Source organism: Peromyscus californicus, unplaced genomic scaffold (genome assembly GCF_007827085.1).
Source record: "Peromyscus californicus insignis strain IS unplaced genomic scaffold, ASM782708v3 Scaffold_12__1_contigs__length_115047231, whole genome shotgun sequence".
NCBI lineage: Eukaryota > Metazoa > Chordata > Mammalia > Rodentia > Cricetidae > Peromyscus > Peromyscus californicus.
In genome coordinates, this window is record NW_026294413.1 from 71900476 (window position 1) to 71923250 (window position 22775).

A 22775-nucleotide genomic window follows, 5' to 3' on the forward strand; every position below is an offset into this window, starting at 1 on the left:
ACCCACCTCACCAGATTTAATTGTGCTTTCAGGGTTACTTAATGGGAAAAGACTTTCCAACTAAGGTAGGCACTTTCATTTCATTGCTCCCTCCATGTGCCTCACTCCAGACTTGTCAGAAGCGCTTCTCCTCCTCATGCACAGGGACACAGACAGGGCCCTGCTCTCCGCCTTGTCCCTAATTCCAGAAGAATGAAGTCTCACCCCACAAGCTTTTCTCTTCCTGGTCCCCTCTTCTAATTAACTACTCAGCTAATTGTTACAGGATCGCCATAGATACCCAGGTGGTAACAGTTAAAAGGTATTTACACCCCCAGACCCAAAAGTGTCTGGGCTCTGCAAAAACAGACTTTAATATAAACATCTATTACTGTTAAATGCTCTCAACAATTGATCACCGGTGTCTCTTGGATGCTAAACTAATAAAGGAAACAGCTGCCTTAAAATAATCTATCTCTGATAAAGCTTATCTCAGGTAAAAATTAAAAATATGTTCCAATCTTTCTCCTCTGCTCTCCTCTCTCTCTCTCTCTCTCTCTCTCTCTCTCTCTCTCTCTCTCTCTCTCTCTCTCTCCTCTCTGCACGTGCTTCTTCCCCAGGCCTGGTTCTTTTGTCCATTCCCCCTCCTCCTAATAAAGCTCTAATATTGGGTTTTGTTGTGGCTTGTGCCTTATGACCTTTCTGCACAGTAACCAGCATCACTTAATATTTTTAAAACAACAGGAAGCAAGATGGACAGTATGGAGATGAGGTAACAAGCCTCCTGGAAAAATGTAGATTAAAAAAATATAGGTTAATTTAAGTTATAAGAAGTAGTTAGGCAGGCAGTGGTGGCACACACATTTAATCCTAGCACTCGGGAGGCAGAGGCAGGCAGATCTCTGTGAATTTGAGGGCCCCCTGGTCTACAGAGCTAGTTCCAGAACAACTAGGGCTGTTACACAGAGAAACCCTGTCTCAAAAAACCGAGAGAGAGAGAGAGAGAGAGAGAGAGAGAGAGAGAGAGAGAGAGAGAGAGAGAAGTAGTTAGAAACAAACCTAAGCTAAGACTAAGCTTTCAGGATTAATAATGTCTTGGCGTCATTATTTGCAAGCCAACAGCCCAAAGAAAAATCCAACTACATTTGACACCCAATGTGGGGCACATACACAGAGCCCATTGCTCACAGCACACAGAGGCAAGGTTTGTTTAAGAGGATGGTCTCATTTAAGAGGCCCTGCTAGGAGCAGCTGATGCACTACTCTGCAGCAGGAGACTAGGTACAAACATCTGCCACAGCAGCTTCCCAGAGCTGGGACAGTTAGGTGCAGCAGGGATGGTCAGTTAGGAGGACCCAAAGGGGGTGGAGCCAGATGCCAGTGCCACAAGCCAAAGTCACAGAGGGCCTAGCCAAACAGTTTAAGATTTCTCTCATGTGGTTAGAGAATGCTGCAGATTTGCAGTAGAGTCAGGTCCAGACCAAGAAGATCTCTAAACAGATATAGTATGCTTAAAAATGTGCTTAGATGCTGAAGAAAAGAAAATGGGTACATACAGTCATAGAAAAATAAATAAATAGTTTAAAAATAATAAATTAGCTGAGCTTTCATAATTAAGAAGAAGTCCCCAGGTCGTTATTTGTGGGCTGGGGGTCCTAACGAAAAAGTACTACTGTAAATCCTGTCTTAAAAAACAGCAAAAAAAATTACCTTCTGGAGCAAGTCTTCATATGCCTGGAAGAAACAATTAAGGATTATTTTCACCAATGCACCATTTTCACAATATATGTGACATCTCTCTAAGATAAATATAGTTGGGTGTGGTAGCCCATGCCATGAATCTTGGGAGGTAGAGGAAGGCAGATCTCTATGAGTTTGAGTCTGGCCTGGTCTACAGAGCAAGTTCCAAGCCAGCCAGGGCTACACAGTGAGACCTTATTTCAAAAAGAGAGAAGTGGGGCTGGAGAGATGGCTCAGAGGTTAAAAACATTGGCTGCTCTACCAACGGACTCCAGTTCAATTCCCAGCTCACAACCATCTGTAATGAGATCTGGTGCCCTCTTCTGGCATCCAGGCATACATGCAGACAGAACACTGTATACATAGTAAATTTATAAATAAATCTTAGAGAGAGAGAGAGAGAGAGAGAGAGAGAGAGAGAGAGAGAGAGAGAGAGAGAGAGAAAGAAAGATACACTGTGCCTCAGCAGAGCAGCCATGTCTTAGACAGTGCTGAATGCAGGAAGACCCAACCTCAGAGACTAACGCCACCACCATCTACTCACCTAAAGCAGGAATCCAGAAGCTACCCTTCATTTCTCCATTGACCTCACTCTCTCTCCTTTTGGGGACAGAGCCTGTGCTTCTGTGTCCTGGATTTATCAAAGTAAGATCCCTTTCTCTGCAATCTTCTCTCACCCTGGGTCCTCCTCTAGTCTCCCTGGTAATCCTGTCCTGGGCGTCTGTGGGATTTCTGTGTCTATACTCTGTATCGGCCATTCCAGCCTTACTCTGTTCTGCAATTTTGCATTTTTCTTTTTTAGATTTATTTTTTTTATTTTATGTACATCAGGGCTTTGCCTGCATGTATCTTTTTGTGAGGGTGTCTAAACCCCTGGAACTGGAGTTACAGACAGTTCTGAGCTGCCATGTGGGTGCTGGGAACTGAACTCGAGTCCTTTGGAAGAGCAGTCAGTCCTCTTACCCACTGGGCCATCTCTCTAGCCCCGAAATTTTCTTTTTAAATTTAGTTACTTTATGTGTATGTGTGTTTCGCCTGCATGTATGTATGTGCACCACATATGTGCCTGGTTCTTGCTGAAGTCAGAAGAGGGTATCAAATCCCCTGAACCTGGAGTTAGATAGAGACTGTTGAGAGCCTCTATGTGGATGCTAGGAATCAAACCTGGATCCTCTGCAAGAACAAGAAGTTGTTTTAAACTCTGAGCCATGTCTTCAGCCCCTTTTCCTGGTTTTAGTTTGTTTGTTTAGTTTTTGTTTGTTTGGTTTTTTTTTTTGAGACAGGATGTCACGTGGTCCAGGCTGGCCACAGACTTGCTGTGCTGTTGATGATCCTCTTGAGATACTGCAATTCTTGAGACCTTGAAGATTTCAGGACAATATAAAAAGTTTCCTACATCGCCTACATCCATTCCTACCCCCTGTAACTAGTAACTATTAGTACCGTGCAACCATTTTCCTAAAGACATTCTTTACGTACTAAAATGTATTTCAAATCTCATGCTTTTCAAAGGCTGTGAGATCTTTTGGAGGGAAGAAGCTGATCTTATGACCAGTTTGTCCAAAACCCATCTCCAGCTGCTCATTATCTACGTGCTGAAGCCTAAATGTCTGACAGACAGGCTCCAGGACCTAGACCTTCAGCGTGTTTACATTCACCTCCCTGGAAATTCTTCCCTTTTCTTGAACACTCGGTGCTGCACGATACTCTTCTGATATTTCAGAATTTAGCTCATGAACAGATTCCTTTATGAATCCTTCTTAGAATTTTTTTTTTTTTTTTTTTTTTTTTTTTTTTTTTTTTTTTTTTTTGGCTTTTCGAGACAGGGTTTCTCTGTGTAGCTTTGCGCCTTTCCTGGAACTCACTTGGTAGCCCAGGCTGGCCTCGAACTCACAGAGATCCACCTGGCTCTGCCTCCCGAGTGCTGGGATTAAAGGCATGCGCCACCACCGCCCGGCTCGTTCTTCTTAGAATGTTTTTAAACTTTAATTTCTACCGTCTGTGTGTGGGTGCTTTGCCGGCACGTGCGTCTCTGCACCACTGCATGCTTGGTACTTGCAGAGGCCAGAAGAGGGAGCTGGATCCCCAGGAGCCGGAGTTACCGACGGTTGTGAGCCACCGTGTGGGTGCTGGGAATTAAACCAAGGTCCTCTAGAAGAGCAGCTGGTGCTCCTAACCACTGAGCCACCGATCCAGTCCCCATTTATGAAGCCTTTTCTCTTTACACCGGCCACTTCCTTTTTTGATACCTGATCACTTCCTTTCTTGGTACCTCCCCTACCTCATCTAGAGTTGTTCTACGACCTTGCTGCACTCTCACTCCAGGAACGGCCTTGGAGACTAGAGCTGTGTGACTCCTCATTGTGGTCTTTAAGTCAGAAAACAACCAGGGAGGCACCATGGGTTGGAAAGAAACTACGCTGCCAGTGTCATCTTCCTTTCTCAGGGCTCTGCACAGATCTAATACTCTGTACATACTGGCTCCATAAAAGAATGGTGCCGAGGTCTCACTTAGACCTTGACATCACAATTCCATCATTTCTGCTGTAGTTTCTGACCTGATAATGGGGGAAGCCATGGTGCTAGCCCGAACCAAATCCTATTCTGCCTCTTACTCTTTTTACACCTCGATCCAGTTGCTTGTCTCCTCTGGGGTGTAGTTTCCTCACTGCTGTGTTTACCTCCATCAGTTCTGACGTATTAATTAAGAGGGCACATGCTATAAGCATCTAGGACTGAGTCTTCAGCAGATAGAAAGTGCTCACCAAAGGCTTGTCTCCTGCTCTCCCCTATGACGATTACAGAATTACATTCTGAGCCCTTTGGTTGGGACCCAAAACCTGACATGAGTTAACCCTGCCAAACTCCACCTTACCAGGCAAGAGCCCGAGTCTTTTCTGTAACAGAGAAATAATGAGAAATACTGAGAAAACAATAGACTGGCAAGGCTTGGCTCTGAATACCACTTGTAAATTATATGACCTTAGACAAGTAACTTAGTGTCTTTGAATTATGATCTCATGTATGCAAGACAGAAAAAAATCAGCTGAGTGTGGTGGACACACTGGACATCCCAGCATGGGGTGGGAGTGGGTGGGTAGAAAGGAGTGTGCAAGTTTGAGGCTAGCCTGAGGTACATAGTGAGTTTCAGTTGGCCTATATTACAGAATAAGGGCCCATCACAAAGAGGGGGGTGAGTACAAAGTGGAGGAAGAACAAGAAAAGGACAGGGAAAGAAGGAAGCGGAGGAATAGGTTCTTGTTTGTTTGTTTGGTTGGTTTTTGTTCTTGGGGTTTTTTTGTGGGGTTTTTTATTTGCTTTGTTTTGTTTTTCAAGACTGTGTTTCTCTGTGTAGCCTTGGCTGTCCTGGATCTCCCTCTGTAGACCAGGCTGGCCTGGAACTCACAGAGATGCACCTGCCTCTGCCTCCCAAGTGCTGGGATTAAAGGCACCCTTCACCACAGGTAGCTAGAGCTTTTTTGTGTTGTTTTGTTTTAAGTAACACCCCCTCCCATTTTTGCAGTACTAGGGATTGAACCTAGGGCTTCATGCAAGAACGAATTGGCTTTTCCCTCTCCAAAAGGCACAGCTGATTGTAGAACTCACCTCTTGAACTTGTGCTAACTGGGCTTCTGTGGCCGCCAGTGAGGCATTCTTTTCATATAAGAGCTTTTTAAGTCGAATCAGCTCCACGTTCTCCTTAATGGAGGCTCTGTAAATAGAAGGCACTAAACTGTTCCATCTGGGGCCCAGTACCTCCTGCTGGAGCCGGTTCTGTTTCCCCAGAACACATCAGAAGTAGAAACAGTCTGCAAAATACCCTTCCTCAGGGTTTGTTTTTAAGATTTACTTTTTATGTACACAGTGTTCTGCCTGCAGGCCAGAAGAGGGCGCCAGATCTCACTATAGCCGGTTGTGAGCCACCACGTGGTTGCTGGGAACTGAAGTCAGAACCTCTAGAAGAGGAGCCAGCGTTCTTAACCTCTGAGCCATCTCACCAGCCCCACTCCTCCTGTTTGTAATTACGACAGTTAAGATCTGAGGACCACTAACCTTAAGCCTTGATTAACTATTTTTTTAAATTATGGTTCTCACATTTTCTCAGAAATCTTACAGAGTCCAACTAAATATATGCCTTATTTCCTTAGAAACATAATTATAGAGACATAGGAAGGCTATTATTATTTCCAAACCTAGGGGATAATGTTTCTGGGTATTTGATTTAATTTATATTTTTGAGACATCTCACTATATAGCCCAAGTTGGCCCTTTTAAAAAAAAATGACTTAGCTGGGCATGGTGGTGCATACCTTTAATCCTAGCACTCTGGAACTCGGGAGGCAGAGGCAGGCAGATCTCTGAGTTCAAGGCCAGCTTAGTCTACAGAGAACGTTCTAGGACAGCCAGGGCTACACAAAGAAACCCTGTCTCAAAAAACAAAACAAAAACAAAAAAATTACTTGATAGCACACACTTTTAATCTCAACACTTGGGAGGCAGAGGCAGGCAGATACCTGTGAGTTCGAGGCCAGCCTCGTTTACACAGTGAGTTCCAGGGCAGCCAGAGCTATGTAGTAAAACTCTGTCTCAAAAATACATACATACATACATACATACATACATACATACATACATAAGAAAATGAAAGAAAAGTTTAAAAGATATTAGGAAGGATTTAGGCTCACTCTGTCCCAGCATCTCTCACTCTCTGTACTGGCTAGTTACAAACGAGATCTTTAAAATTTATTGTTACTTAGACTTTACCTCCAAGTAATTAAATATGGGGCTTAAGTGTTGAATGTTTAACGGGTCTCCACAGGCTGGGGGTTGTGGCTCAGTTGGTAGAGAGAAGCAGGACTTCCAGGCAAGCAGGAGGTCCTGAATTTGATCCCCAGCATGGTATAAAACAGATGTAGTGGTGAATGCCTGGAATCCCAGGGATCGGAAGGGGAAGGCAGAAGAAGTAGGAGGGTCAGAGGTTCAAGATTCTCCTCTGCTCCACAGTGAATTTGGGCCAGCCTGGGTTACATGAAACCCTGTCTCAAAAGGAAAAAAGTAAAATACAATGAAAACAAAGAAAAATCAATGGACTGTTTGTTATTCAGCCTGAGGCAACAGGGGTGGGGTGGAGGTGGGTTGCTTCACGTGACAGGAACCTGGTAGAGTCCTCAGTGCATGTGATTAAGTGAAAAGAGCGAACCTCAAAGCTGCATTTGTACAATCCGAGCTATCCAATACTGTGGGTGAAAGGAAAAGCTGTACATAGAGAGCAAAAGGCTCAACGGTCATCAGAGGTTGAGGAGAGAGACACAAACAGGCAGAGCACAGGCCATTTTCAGGGCAGTGGCTATCCCGTGATACAGAATGGTGGGTCCCTGTAACTACACACTTGCCCAAACTCCCAGCGTGCACAATAGCAAGAATGAACTTTTTTTTTCCTTTTTCTTTTTTCTTTTTTTCTTTTTTTTTTTTTTAATTTTCAAGACAGGGTTTCTCTGTGAAGCCCTGGCTGTCCTGGAACTCTCTCTGTAAACCAGACTGTCCTCAAACTCAGAGCTTTACCCATTACAGACTGGCCACGAACTCAGAGCTCTACCTATTACAGACTGGCCTCAAACTCAGAGCTCTACCTACCTCCGCCTCCAGAGTGCTGGGACTAAAGGCATTATGCCACCACACCTAAGTATGAACTTTAATATGAACTGCTGCCTCTGTGTCAATATTAGCTCATTTTGATGTCTTGTTTTATTTTTATTTTCATTGAGAAAGGGTTTTACTATGTAACCTTGGCTTGCCTGGAATTGCTTAATCCAGGATGGCCTTGAACTCATAAAGATTGGCCTGTCTCTGCCTCCCAAATGCTGGGATTAAAGGCATGTGCCTCCAGTTCTGACTGTTAGTTATTTTGTAACAAAGGCACCACTTTGGGTTCAGTGGTAAAGAGCATGTACTGCTCTTGGAAGGCAGAGATTCTAGTCTCAGGTTAAACCAGCAGTCAAGCCCAGTTCCAAGGGTCTGGCGCCCTCTTCTGGCCTCTTCTGGTACCAGGTGCACACAGTGCACTAACATATCTGTAGGCAAAACATTCCCTCATTAAATACACACACACACACACACACACACACACACACACACACACACACACACACACACCACACAAATCTGAAAAATAACGAGGAGCTGAAGAGTTGGCTTGGCTGTTAAGGGCACATGTTGCTCTTGCAGAGGACTGGGGTTCAATTCCCAGCATCTGCATGGTGGCTGGATGCAACCTCATAGTCTTCTGACCTTCACAGGCAGCAGGCACTCACATGGTGCACAGACACATGTGTAAGTAAACATTCATAAACATGAAACGAAAATAAATCTAAATAAAACATTTTAAATACAATATAAAGCGAAAAGGCTGTGGAGACAGGTGTATGTGGTCCTTCTTATTCAACTTGGCTATGAAACTAAAAGACTGATCTAAATAATGCTGTCCATTTTCCACATGGTGTGTGTGTATGCGTGTGTGTGTGCGTGTGTGTGTGTGTGTGTGTGTGTGTGCGCGTGTGCGCGTGTGCGTGTGCGTGCGCGCGCACCTGTATGTTCACACTCATGCTCATATACATACACGTGGAGGCCAGAGGTTGACACTGGGTCTCTTCCTCATTTGCGCTCCACTTTAGATGTTGAGACAAGGTCTCATACAGAGCCTAGCTAGGCAATGAGTTCCGAGGAGCCCCTTGTCTCCAATACCCTAGTGCAGAGATTGTAGACACATGCTGCCACACCCAGCTCTTCTGTGGCCGCTGAGGTTCCAAACCCTGGTCCTCATGCTTCTGTAACAAGCAGCTTACTGATTGCGCTAATATCCCTAGTCTTTTTTTTAATCAGTTTTGTTTGTTTGTTTGTTTGTTTTTGCCAGTAGAATGAGTCTTACCTTCAATTCCAGCACCCCAGAAGCAGAGGAAGCCATCTCAGCCCTTGAGCAAGGACTCTACCCTGAGCTAAATCCCCAATTCTTCGACCAGCGCATAAAAGCACTTGCTACAGAAGTCACACAATTTAAGTTCAATTCTTGGAACTTCTGGTGGAATAAAAGAACTAACTCCAGCCAGGCGGTGGTGGCGCATGACTTTAATCCCAGCACTCTGGACGGCAGAGGGAGGTGGATCTCTGTGAGTTTGGGGCCAGCCTGGTCTACAAATGGAGTCCCAGGACAGTCAGGACAGGACTGTTACACAGAGAAACCTTGTCTCAAAAAAAAAAAAAACCAAAAAAAAAAACCTCCAGAAAGTTGTCTCTGATCTGCCCATACATGGAAATCACATGTGTATGTCTGCATTTGAACACACACACACACACACACACACACACACACACACACACACACACACTAAAAAAAGTAAAATAAAGCCAGGTGGTGGTGCATGCCTTTAATGCCAGCACTTGGGAGGCAGAGGCAGGTAGATCTCTGAGTTCGAGGCTAGCCTGGTCTACAAAGTGAGTTCTAGGACAGCCAGGACTGTTACAGAGAAAACTTGTCTCAAAAAAAATCTAAATAAATAAATAAAAGTAAAATTAAAAAAAAAATTTTTGGAAAATATTTTTTAAAGGTGGGACAAGTTTATGCAGGATTTCCTTCCTTCATTCCTTTCTTTTTTCAGCTTGAGGACAATTTTATTAGAATTTAAAAGGGAAAAATGCTTCAGGGCAAGCAAGCCTTAAATCTCAGCAACTGCCCAAAGGAGAAGAATGGAGGAGAGAAGGAAAAAACACCATGCCAACTTGAGTTAAGAGGGCATGAAGGGGCTGGAGAGATGCTCGGTAGTTAAGAGCACTGGCCGCTCTTCCAGAGGACCTGGATTCAATTCTCAGCACCCACATGGCAGCTCACAACTGTCTGTAACTCCAGATCCACAGGATCCGACTCCCCTGGAAAAACACTCATACACATAAAATAAATAAATTAAATTAAATTTAAAAGAAGAGGTCATAGAGGTCAGCTACGTGATGGGGAGGAGGTGTTAGAGAAATAGTGATGCCCAGCATGTCAGGGCAAACATGCTTAGAAAATGATAGAAGGAAGAAAAGGAGAAGTTATGTGTGGGACTCTTTAAGAAACTGCCCTAAGAGGGGGAATGTGGGAAGGAAAAGTACGTTATCTCATTCAAAGGGATAAGTATTCTGCCTATCCCTTTTTATATTTTATTAACCCTTTTAATGTTATTTATTTGATTGTATTTATGTACATTGGCATCTGAGCCCCCTGGAGTTACAGACAGTTGTGAGCTTCCATGTGGTTGCTAGGAATTGAACCCGGGTCCTCTGGAAGAGCAGCCAGTGCTCTTAACCACTGAGTCATCTCTCCAGCCCCTAATTCTTTAAGAATTTCAGCCCAGGCAGTGGTGGCACAGGCCTTTAACCCCAGTACTCAAAAGGCAGAGACAAGCAGATCTCTGTGAATTTAAGGCTAGCCTGGTCTACAAAGCTAGCTAGGTCCAGGACAGCCAGGGCTACACGGAGAAATTCCTTCCCCCCCACCCACCCCCTCTCCTCTCACTTTAGAAGTAGTCTCATATGTCACCCTGGAATTCTCTGTGTAGACCAGGCTGGCCTCCATCAGAGATCCACCTGCCTATTCCTCCTGAGTGCTGGATTAAAGGCGTACAACACAATGCCTAGCTTCTTTATAAGCAGGATTGCTTAACTTATTAGATTCTCCAAGTCCATGTTTCAGATTGAATCTGTTCCTAAATAATCTCTTTTCCTCCAAGGTGAAGAAAAGCTGGAAAACAAAACAAACCAGACACCACCTTGACTTTTTCTGCTCGGTATGGTTTGAGGTATGGAATGTTCGCTCTCACCGAAGCTCTGCAGCCTTCCGAACACACTCCAGTGAGCTCCTCCACGTGAGCTGTTCATCTCTGGGCATTTTCTTAGGAGACCTGGGTAGCTCTTCCACTTGTGTAGAATTAGTGGTCATGATGCGAGCACTGTTAAGCATACATAGACGATCGAATTTAGCCCGAATCAGGACACGGCTGATAAAAAGTATACTTCTATAATTAGAGGAAGATTAAACACAAAAGGGAGAAGCAGAAACTTTTATAAGGCTTAGAACTGAGCTGTTCACTTACCAAAAAAAGTTAGAAAATCGGTTACCTTAGTGATAAAGAGGGTAATCTTATAAAATCCAGCCTGCACATGCCAACATAGGAGATAAAAACTAAAAGGAAAGGGGAATACTTTAGGTTGTTAGAAAGGAAGTTAACCTGTAAGTCCCACCTGCCCTAGGACAGGTAACCTCCTGGGATTCTGGGAGTTGTAGTTCTTAAAAATAAATAAACAAACAAACAAATAAATAACAAAACCTCATGGGAAAGTATGGTGGCCTATGGGTTTTGTCACTGTAAGTTCCTCCAACAAGTGTCTTGGAGACACTTACCTGGAAAGTTTCCAGGTAATGGTCCTAACCAAATTCCATCGTGGTCAGAATTTATAATTTTAATGAAAGCCTGCTTAAATTCGGCCAAAATGGTGGAACTGGTTTTTCTGGCGAATTTCAGGATTAACATTATGAAAAGGACTTATACTTTTTCCTCAATGAACAGAGAAATGCTTGTTTTATAGATACACAAAAGAATGTCATAAATTTTGACAGGGCCTCATTGTGAAGACCAGGCTGGCCTGGAACTCACAGAGATCCCCCTGTCTCTGTGCAGGTATGCTGGGACTAAGGAATGCTCATCCTGTTGGTTCTTGTTTTTTTTTTTTTGAGACAGGGTTTCTCTGTGTAGTTTTGTGCCTTTCCTGGAACTCACTCTGTAGACCAGGCCGGCCTCGAACTCACAGAGATCCGCCTGGCTCTGCCTCCTGAGTGCTGGGATTAAAGGCGTGCGCCACCACCGCCTGGTGTTTGTTTTGTATTTTTAAACAAAGAAGTTGGGGGCTGGAGAGATGGCTCAGTGGTTAAGAGCACTGGCAGCTCTTCCAGATTGGACCCAGGTTCAGTTCCCAGCAACTACATGGCAGCTCACAACTGTCTGTAGTTCCAGGGGACCATGTTCTAGGGGTCCAGTTTCAGGGGACCCCTAGTAAAACACCAATGCACATAAAAAAATAAAAGTAAATACTTTTTTAAAAAAAGAGAAAGCTGACACTGACTTACAGCTGCCTTTTGATTTCTCTGATTATCCTGGAAATCAGCAACACTCACTGATCCTTCAATGACATATTTCCAACTAGAACTTTTTTAGTAACAACACAGGACTCGAAAGAGGAACTCACAGTTGCCGGGGTTCACTGGTTATTTCGATTCTGTTGTTCTCATCTCTCACATATCCCTTCAAGGTGGGAGGGGCTGTACAGCTGCGCCTGTCTTTTGGCCCTGAAAATTTAGGCAGAGAAAGATGTGAGATGTAGCCACACTACCTTCTAGAACACCACATAACAAAACCTGGGTGTCATATGCTGGCCACTATGAGCCTTGAGGCTGGGCAGGGAAGGGGGGGAGGGCTTATGTGACAATTAGTCCTAAAGGTGTTTCCTTCCTCCTTACGTAGAATCAGAACTGCAAATACCTTCAGCCAAGGATACTGACTCAGTGGGGCTGGAGAGATGGCCCAGTGGCTAAGAGCACTGGCTGCTCTTCCAGAGGTCCTGAGTTCAATTCCCAGCAACCACGTGGTGACTCACAACCATCTGTAATGAGATCTGGCGCCCTATTCTGGCGTCCAGGCGTATATGCATACAACAGAATACTGTATACATAATAAAATACTGTATTTATTAATAATAATAATCATAAAAAGAACACTTTCGGCCAGGCGGTAGTGGCGCACACTTTTAATCCCAGCACTCAGCAGGCAGAGCCAGGCGGATCTCTGTGAGTTCCAGGCCAGTCTGGGCTACAGAGTGAGATCCAGGACAGGCACCAAAACTACACAGAGAAACCCTGTCTCGAAAAACCAAAAAAAAAAAAAAAAAAAAGATAGTACAAGCCAGAGCCTGATACATAACAGGTACAGTCATGCTTAAATGTCCTCATTTATTTTATTGTTTGTTTTGGTTTCTCGGTGTAGCCCTGGCTCTCCTCGAACTCACCATGTAAACCAGGCTGGCCTTGAACACAGAAATCTGCCTGCTTCTGCCTGGATCTGTGCTGGAATTAAAGGCTTACTTCACCATTCCAGGGTTTGTTTGTTGTTTTTGTTTTGTTTTGTTTTTGTTTTTGAGGCAGGGTCCCACTCTGAAGTCCAGGTCAGCCTGCAGCTGGTAGCAATTCTTCCTCAGCCTCCTGGGGGCTGACATTACAAACGTAATGCTTGACTCAGGACAGAAATTTAGACTCCTGTTTTTTCAGCTGCTTTTTGCAAACGCTTGCTTAGCTGGAATAGAGGACTTGAAAGCATAGAACCATATTACACAAAACGAGTGAGGATTTGGGGGAGTGAAAGTGCCGCACGACTTTAGTTCCAGCACTCAAGAGGCAGAAGCAGACAGATCTCTGAGTTCGAGTCCAGGCTGGTCTACAGAGTGAGTTCCAGGACAGCCGGCACTACACAGAGCAACCTTGTCTTGAAAAAAACCAAAAACCAAACAGACAAAAAACCCAAATGAGTATTTAAGCAATAAGATAAGAGTGTCTAAATCAAATATTGTTTGTAGACTTGCTTTGCCCAGGCTCTCCTCACTAACTTAGGCCTTGAGAACAGACTGTCTTCTGGAGGCTGCCGCTGAGGGTCCAAGACAGACCTCAGGCTCAGCCAGTTAGAGCACAGGAAGAGGAAGTACAACCGGTGCTGACCCTTTGCCGCGGGGCTCAGGACCTCAGCCAGGGCCGCGCTCAGGGAAACGCTGAGCCTACAGAATCATGTGTAGTTTGTGTGTATGCCCAGTTTTCTTGGGAGAAGGGCCTTAAATATGGCCCTGGTTTCAAAGGAGTCCTGTTCTCCAAACCCGGAGCACAGAGGCACAGTTGTCCTGCAAGCCCTGGCTTCCCAGCCACATGTCTGGCTTTCAGACCCTCACTCCTAAGCATAGTCCCCGTGCTCAGGGTGCCTCCTTCCTAGACTGCTGTGGACTCCACCAGCAAAACTGTTTCCACAGTCTGCTTATGTTGGGCAAAATCCTTCGGAAACTGAATTGTTTGTTCAGGTTTTTTTTTTTTTTTTTTTTTTTTTTTTGAGACAGGGGTCTCACTGTGGATTCCTGGCTGGCTTGGAACTTGCTATGTAGGGCAGGATGACCCGAATTATCAGAGACCCTGCAGCCTCTTAACTCTGGAGAGAGAGTGGGGATTATCACAACCAGCTGTTGATTTTGAAGGTTTGTTTGTTTGTTTCGTTTTTCGAGACAGGGTTTCTCTGTGTAGCTTTGCGCCTTTTCTGGAACTCACTCTGTAGCCCAGGCTGGCAGAAATCCTCCTGGCTCTGCCTCCCAAGTGCTGGGATTAAAGACGTGCACCACCACCGCCCGCCCGGCCCGAATCTTTTAATGTTTAATTTTTTGATTACCATACAAAATGATGGGTTTCTCTGCAATTGTACATAGGTACCACCGCTTTGTGTCTCCTCCTTTGCCTCCCCCACGCCCTTCCCTGGTGGGTTCCCTTCCTTCCCCCAGATAATCTTCCCTTCTGATTCCTTACCACTGTTACCCTTTCTTTACCCCCTCCCCTTAGTGTTGTTTAGTTCTGTTTTTGTTGTTGTTGCTGTTTTATTTATTTTTTGGAGGTCCAGGAGATTAACCTACAGTATCAATCATGTTAACCAAGCCCTTAGCCACCGAGCCACATGCAAGCGGTGAATTCAGAAATTTGTACCCAACTACCACGGGTGGGGGTGGGGGGCGGCAGGGCAGGCTTTTAGAAAGGCGGAAAGGTGAGATAACAATAATGAGTTAATGAGTAGACTAAAGCAGGGAATGCTGGGTGATCATGGCGTGCGCCTTTAATCCCAGCATCTGGGAGGCGGAGGCAGGCGGATCTCTGTGAGTTCGAGGCCAGCCTGGTCTACAGAGTGAGTTCCAGGACAGCCAGGGTTACACAGAGAAACCCTGTCTCAGAAAACAAAACAAACTAAAGAAGAAGAAAGCAGGAAAGGAACATGATTGGTGATTCAGTCCCCTCCTGGGGCGTAGTTCCAGCCTCACTCTGCTTGGGTTTCTGCTGCAGTTACATACCAGGCGTGCGGGACAGTCTTCGTCCCGCGTGGACTCGAGGCTGTGCACCGCCTGGCGCGCTGGAGGGACACAGGCGCTGTGGATGCGCTTTTCTCCTGGGAACCGAGGGGCGTGGGGGCGCCGAGGGGCGTGGGGGCGCCGAGGGGCGTGGCCGCCTCGCAGGCTCCTTGAGCGCAGCAAGTGCCAGCAGGTCCCGTTGGGTAGTGGTGGATTGCTGCGTGGTACTCCTCCGCCTATGGCAAAACAGATCACGTGGGTTTCCCCACTCACCAACCCTCGCTGGGTTGAAGTCGGGGCTTGATTCTAGCTGGGCAAGCCTCAGAGCTATTCTAGCTGGGTAAGCCTCGGAGCTTTGGTGTCTTAGTTAGGGTTAACTGTTGCTTGAATGAAACAGCATCACCAAAAAAATAATTTGGGGAAAAAGGGTTTATTTGGCTTATGTTTCCACATTGTAGTCCATCACCGAAGGAAGTCAGGATAAGAACTCTCACTCGGGCCGGAACCTGGAGGCAGGAGCAGGTGTAGAGCCTGTGGAGGAGGGCTGCTTACTGGCTTGCTTCCCTCGGCTCATTCAGCCTGATTTCTTATAGAACCCAAGACAACCATCCCAGGGATGGTACCACCAGCAATGGGCTGGACCCTCCTGAGCCCTCCTCCATCAATCTCTAAGAAAATGCCCTAAGGCTAGATCTTTGTTGTTTTGTTTTGTTTTGTTTTTGTTTTTTGAGACAGGGTTTCTCTGTGTAGCCCTGGCTGTCCTGGAACGTTCTCTGTAGACCAGGCTGGCCCTCGCACTCAGAGATTTATTTGCCTCTGCTTCCCAGTGCTGGGACTAAAAGCATGGACTATGATGCCTGGTAAGAAACAAACGAGTTTTAAGAGAAGTAATAAATGTAAGTAAAGTTTTTACTTCTATGCAATTGTTAAGTCTCAGGCAGTCCATATGTCCAGATATGACAGTCTTGGCTCAATTCAAGCTGGACTATAAAACGATTTGTGGCAGTTAGATAAAAGCCAGCATTCCTCAGGAACTTGTGAAACCCATTCCCATCTGCCAAAAGGAGTCACTTCCCTTGCCTCTCACAGAAGGGACACATGGGTCTTCATTGACATATACCTGAGGTTGCGTATCAAAGCCCAAGCTGGTCTGGAGGCTCCCTCAGTACTGTTATACATCTCAAAATCTCCATGCTAGCACCCCCAGGCCTGCTCTAGCTGACTGACTTCTCGCCCCACAGCTACTCATTCTCTTTATAATCCAAGTGATTTCTCTGCTCTGAGCTCTCTTGCTTCTCTAGAAGATAGCCAGCCCTGGCCATGTCCATTCTACTTCATTTTTTCTCTGCTCTAGACTCTTCTAGATGCCTCTAGATATGTTCTCTCTTATTTACAATAAAAACCTCCCCACTTAAGCGGGGCAGTGGTGGCGCACACCTATAATCCCAGCATTCGGGAGGCAGAGCCAGGCGGATCTCTGTGAGTTCGAGGCCAGCCTGGGCTACCAAGTGAGTTCCAGGAAAAGGCGCAAAGCTACACAGAGAAACCCTGTCTCGAAAAACCAAAAAAAAAAACCTCCCCACTTGAACCAGGCGATGGGGGCGGGGCACTCCTTTAATCCCTGCACTCAGGAGGTAGAGACAGGTGGATCTCTGAGTCTGAGGCTATCTGGTCTACAAAGCAAATTCCAGGACAGCCAGGACTGTTACACAGAGAAACCCTGTCTCAAAACACCCCCCCCCAAAAGATTAATCTCTGACTCAGGCTTGGTGATGTAAGCCTATAATCCCAGCACTGGATTGAACAGCTGTTCAGCACCAAGGTTGTTTAGGAAACATTACCACATGAGACAAAGCAAGACTACTGTAGTGTGACATCTACCCATAATCCTAGCCTTGGGCACACAGGCAGGGGGACTGTTCCAAGTTCCAGGCCAGCCAGACCTACATAACTTGACACTGTCTCAAAATAAAAATCATAAAAAGGGGGCTGGAGAGATGGCTCAGTGGTTAAGAGCGCCGACTGCTCTTCCAGAGGTCCTGAGTTCAATTCCCAGCAACCACATGGTGGCTTACAACCACTTGTAATGAGATCTGGTGCCCTCTTCTGGCCTGAAGGGATACATGCAGGCAGAATACTGTATACATAATAAATAAATAAATCTTTAAAAAAAAAATCATAAAAAGGGGTTGGGTGTGTTGGCACACTCCTGCCTAGGTACACCCAGAGATCCACAATCGGAAGCCCACAGTCTAAGATCACTGAGTATGGAACACTTTGGAGTTAAGGGCTTTAGCTCTGCCGCTTACTAGGTATGATCATGGGCTCTTCAGGTTTCTTTCTCCTCCTAATAATACTCTGCCTTCACACTATCTCATGCTTTGAAAGCAAATGGCCTCCAAAGGGCATGGCACGATTAGGAGTTGTGGCCTTGTTGGAGGAGGTGTAGTCTTGTTGGAGGAAGTGTGTCACTGTGGAGATGGGCTTCGAAGTCTCATATACGTTCAGGCCATGCCCAGTGAGACAGACCATTTCCTGTTGCAAAATGTCGACCTCTCAGCCACCTCTCCAGTACCACATCTGCCTGTATGTTGAATGTCTCACCACGATGATAACAGACTGAAAATGTAAGCCACCTCAATTAAATGTTTTCCTTTATAAGAGTTGCCGTGGTCATGGTGTCTCTTCCCAGTAATAGAAACCTTAACTAAGACACACTAGTAAATGAGTCAACAGATTTAATAGTAAATCAGTTTATGTGTGTACAGAACACACAATATGCCTGCACGCAGTAAAGAGTCAACTGATCTTTACTTTTCAAAAGAAAACTTCCTTTTCACACTCCTAACGCCCTTGTTCTGCCAAGATTTTACCATCCACCCTGTCTCCATTCCCTCCCTTACAGCCAGACAGGAGCCTGCGGAGTCGCTTGCTCTGTGCGTTGGTATACCATCACCAGGCTACGTGGGCTGCTCTGTGCTGTGTTCAATTCTGAGGTGTGTGGTAGAAAAACAAGAAAGCAATAATGTTCGCAAAAAATTTTTTGAGCCCGACATCCTTGATGTTTGAGTAATTTTTTGGTACAGACATCTGAGGAAAATAGAATCCTTTCAGTTTATATGGAGCCAATTTGCCTCAGATGCAGCTTCTGAAAGCATAAGAACTCTGGGTACCTTTTGCTTTTATCTCGTTGCTTCAGAGAAAGTTCCTTCACCAGCATGGGCTCTTTCTGAAGATGAAAGAGTCTGTAGTCCAGGTCCTCCTGGCTCATCTTGCCCATGTGTGACTGAGCCTTCACGCTCTTACCTGAAGCCCCTGAAGAGAGCAGTTGGAGAAAATTTTTACATGTTGTCTTGTTTGTTTATTCTATTTTATTTTGTTTGTTTGTTTTTCAAGACAAGGATTTTCTGTGTGGCCTTGGCTATCCTGTCTGTAGACCAGACTGGCCTCAAACTCAGAGGCCTTTGCCTCCTGAGTGCTAGAATTAAAGGCGTGCACCACCTTTAATTATTTAGACCTTTATTTACTTGTTACCTTTTTAAGAGTCTTGCCAGGTGGGGGCTGGAGAGACGGCTCAGGGCACTGGCTGCCCTTCCACAGGACCTGAGTTCTGTTACCAGAACCTATGTTGGGCCGCTCACAACAGCCTATAACTCTGAAGCTAGGGATGGAGCTCAGTTGGCAAGCTTTGTGGCGAGTGCCGTTGTCTGCTGAGATCTCGATGGCCCTGTTTATTGTTTTTTTTTTTTTTTTTTGAGATAAGGTCTCACTCTGTAACACAAGCTAGCCTTGAACTTGTAATTCTCCAGTGTCTGTCTCTAAAGTACTGATGTAGCAAGAGAATAGAAACTTTAGGGCTGGAGAGAGATGGCTCAAGAGGTTAAGAACACTGGCTGTTTCTTCCAGAGGTCCTGAGTTCAATTCCCAGCAACCACATGGTGGCTCACAACCATCTGTAATGAGATCTGGCACCCTCTTCTGGCTAGCAGGGACTCATGTAGACAGAACACTGTATACATAATAAATAAATAAATACATAAATAAATAAATCTTTAAAAAAAAAGAAAAAGAAACATTAAAAAGCTACATCAAGATGATATGGTGGGGCCAGGTGTTGGTGGTGGTACACGCCTTTAATCCTAGCGCTCAGGAGACAGAGGCAGGCAGATTCTGTGAGTTCTAGGCCAGGCCAGCCATGGTAACACAGTGAGACCTTTTCTCAAAAAATAAATGAAGAAATAGATTAATGTATAAAAGAAGTTAGGGACAGAGACTGGAAGCCCTTGCCCAGCTGGCTGCATACAACAAACACAGCATACTTGAGAAGAGCTCCTCTTTCTTTTTTTCTGCCTGCAGCAGAGAGAGCTTTAGTGTGGCCCAGCCATTTCCTTTTAGATTGTGCATCTCTGCTGCTTGGGCCTGAAACACGCACTAGTCCATTACCAGCTTTCATAGTGTCTAGGGCAGAGATAGTTAGCTTAACTTCCCCAACCTCATGATAGAATCTTTATTGTAAGAGGCCCAGGGGCACTCTGTCTCAGAGTACACGTCCAGCCCTTTGTCTCCAGGCTCCTCTTGAACTGGAGGCTGATGCATCCAGGACCACAAGGACAGAAGGGCTTGGTTGACTTCATTTACTAATAAAATTGTTTAACTTTTAAATTAATTAAAAGCAAAAAACGGCCGGGCGGTGGTGGCGCACGCCTTTAATCCCAGCACTCGGGAGGCAGAGGCAGGTGGATCTCTGTGAGTTCGAGGCCAGCCTGGTCTCCAAAGCGAGTACCAGGAAAGGTGCAAAGCTACACAGAGAAACCCTGTCTTGAAAAAAACCAAAAAAATAAAAAAATTAAAAAAAAAAAAAGCAAAACAAAACAAAACTTCAATGGCTGAGAAGATGCTTCAGTCAGTAAAGTACACGTCTCCCAACCATGAGGATCAGAGTTTAGATCTCCAGAACCCGCATAAAAGGTCAGTCATGGTGGCCTGTGATCCCAGCAAAGGCAAGCTGGGTGGTCAAGACAGATGGATAGCCAAAGGCTCCCAGACAAGCTTCCGAGCTTACATAGTCAGGTCTTGTAGTAGGACAGGACCATAGGGTTGAGGAAATTGGCTCAGACCAGTTGCTAAGGCATGCACATAGCATACTCCTTACGAGCCAACCTGGAGTCTGCCTGAGGGCCTAGGAACAGGAACTGTTAGAGTGTCTGGTCACTGTCAGGGTTCCTAGTTGATGTCAGAGTTTCTGATCATGCCCAGCCAGTGAGGGACAACCACACAGACTGGGTGCTGGGAGAAGAGTCTATAAGGCCTTCCCTGTTATTGAATAAAGGAGTTTGTTATTTGCCTTCAAAAGGGCTCCCCATTGATGCTGTGCCTTCTCACCCCTCCCCTGAGGGAGCCATTAGGATCCAAGCAACAAGGTCCCAAGCCAATAAGGGAGTGTCTCAAAACAAAAGGTGGAAGGTACCAACACCCAAGATTGTCCTTCGACCTCTAGTGTGTACTCCCCAAATGCGCACACAAACATACACACACAGAATCAGAATAAAATATTAAGAAAATCTAAGAAGGCTCAGAAGTGATTCAGTAGTTAAGGGTACTTATTGCTCTTGCAGAGGACCCAAGTTCAGTACCCAGCATCCACATGGTAATTCACAACCACCTGCCTGTTTGAGGGGATCTGATGAACACAGCACTGCACGTGCATGCACATGATGCACACATATACTCAGGTACACACACATACACATACCCATATAATTAAATAAATAAATATTTTTTAAAAAAAGAAAATTTAAGAAAGGGACTGAAAGAAAACAGTTGCCATTGTGAAGACTGTCAGGACTGTCTCCCCCGACCCCCTTGACAGACTGGGGATTATCTCAGCCAGTGGTGAAGACATCCATATCTAGGCACAGGATTTATCTACCTTCCAACAGATGCATTGAGTCATCTGTGTCTCTAACTGGTATATCCTCTGGTATATGGTCCAGTAGATGTATCATCACCTCGATTATCAGGCTGTAAGAGATCCTGGAAGACACTAAATAAAGGAAAAGTTTTGTTATTTTGTCTTTTTTTTTTTCCAGAGCTGAGGACCGAACCCAGGGCCTTGCGCTTGCTAGGCAAGCGCTCTACCACTGAGCTAAATCCCCAACCCCAAGTTTTTACGATATTATAACTTTAGACTGTCTTCTGCAGGATCTCCCTAAATTGTGTAGGAATTTCCCAGTACTTTTGTGGTAGCATTGGACGCATCATAGTTATTTTTGTTGTGGTGGTGTTGTGGACAACAATAAGGCCATGCACTCAGTAATCATGATATTATTTACTCAAAGTTAAAATTAATTTTCTGATCGTCAGATTGATACCATTTTTGATTAATTTTAAGTATCTGCTCCTCCTGGTAGAAAATGACCAACCTTTGTCTCTGGGAAATGGGCTTCTAAATCTTCTTTCCTCTCCATTTACAGGGGCTGACTCTCTTACCAGTTTATATTCTATGACCTAGCTACTGTGATGGGATCAGACACAGAATACTAACCCCAGTTCAATTAATCATGTACTATCTCCTAGAGAGCTGGAAAAAGGCAGAGAAAGTTAAATTAAGCTAGATATGGTAGTATATTCCTGTAACCCCATCACTTAAGAGGCCAAGGCAAGAGGATTCAAAGTTTGAAGCCTGTCTGGGCTACTTAGTTAGACATTGTTTAAAAAAAAAAAAGAGCCTAGTGTCAGGAGGCAGAGGCAGGCAGATCTCTGGGAGTTCAAGGCCAGCCTAATCTCCAGAGTGAGTTCCAGGACAGGCTCCAAAGCTAAACAGAGAAACCCTGTCTAAAATAAAACAAAACAAAACAAAACAAAAACCAAAGAAAGAAAGAAAAAGAGGAGTTGGGACTTAGCTCAGTGGTAGAGCACTTACCTAGCAAGCACAAGGCCCTGGGCTCAGTCCTCAGCTCTGGGAAAAAAAAGAAAAAGAAAAAGAGAGGGTCTGGAGAGGTGGCTCAGAGGTTAAGAACACTGGCTGCTCTTCCAGAGGTTCTGCGTTCAATTCCCAACAACCACATGGTGGCTCACAACCCTTTATACAGATGGCACCCTCTTCTGGTGTGCAGGCATACATGCATACATAGTAAATAATCATACACACATACATAATAAATCTTGGGCTGGAAAGATGGCTCAGTGGTTAAGAGCACTGACTGCTCTTCCAAAGAACTCGGGGTTCAAATCCCAGCACCCGCATGGCAGCTAACAACTGTCTATAACTCAAAGATCTGACCTGCAAGCAAAACACCAATGCACATAAAATAAAAGTAAATAAATTTTTAAAAAATCTTTAAAAAAGAAAGGAAGAAAAAGAGAGGATCTAGAGAGATGGCTCAGAGGTTAAGAGCATTTACTGCTCTTGCAGAGGACCTGTGTCCTGTTCCCAACACCCACATGTAGGCTCGTAAGTGTTTTTGACTCCAGTTCCAGGGAATCTGATGCCTCTTCAACCTCCACAGGCTCCTGGATGCATGTGGTACATAGACATACATGCAGGCACACATGCGTATACGTAAAATCAAGTAAAATCAATGTAAAAAGTGGGGGGAGGAGTGGGAGCAACAGGGAGGCAGGAGTTCAAACTAGTCTCTGTGAATGGGAGTTCAGGACAGCCACGTTCTTTCTTTTCTGTCCTGAATGATAGAGAAATCCTGTCTGTAAAATGTCTCACACCTTGGTCAACACTCTTCTCTTGTTTTAGATACTGAGTACAGACATATCACTGCATCCAAAGTTATCCCTGCAGCCTCCACCCTCACATACCACTGCATCCAAAGTTATCCCTGCAGCCTCCACCCTCACCTACCACTGCATCCAAAGCTATCCCTGCAGCCTCCACC

The 22775-nt window shown here is 45.1% G+C and overlaps 1 protein-coding gene across 1 annotated transcript in view; it reads right to left on the reverse strand.

The window, feature by feature from the left end:
• Nucleotides 1-20891, reverse strand: part of Rpgrip1 (RPGR interacting protein 1) — a 54520-nt gene extending 33629 nt beyond the window's left edge. The window contains exons 1-7 of the mRNA XM_052733297.1: nucleotides 20816-20891; nucleotides 18060-18201; nucleotides 14890-15122; nucleotides 11995-12094; nucleotides 10572-10700; nucleotides 5326-5431; nucleotides 1690-1713 (exon numbers count right to left, since the gene is read on the reverse strand). Coding sequence (XP_052589257.1) covers nucleotides 1690-1713; nucleotides 5326-5431; nucleotides 10572-10700; nucleotides 11995-12094; nucleotides 14890-15122; nucleotides 18060-18201; nucleotides 20816-20891 — 810 coding nt within the window. The remainder of the gene's footprint in view (nucleotides 1-1689; nucleotides 1714-5325; nucleotides 5432-10571; nucleotides 10701-11994; nucleotides 12095-14889; nucleotides 15123-18059; nucleotides 18202-20815) is intronic.
• Between the last annotated feature and the right edge of the window lie 1884 nt (nucleotides 20892-22775).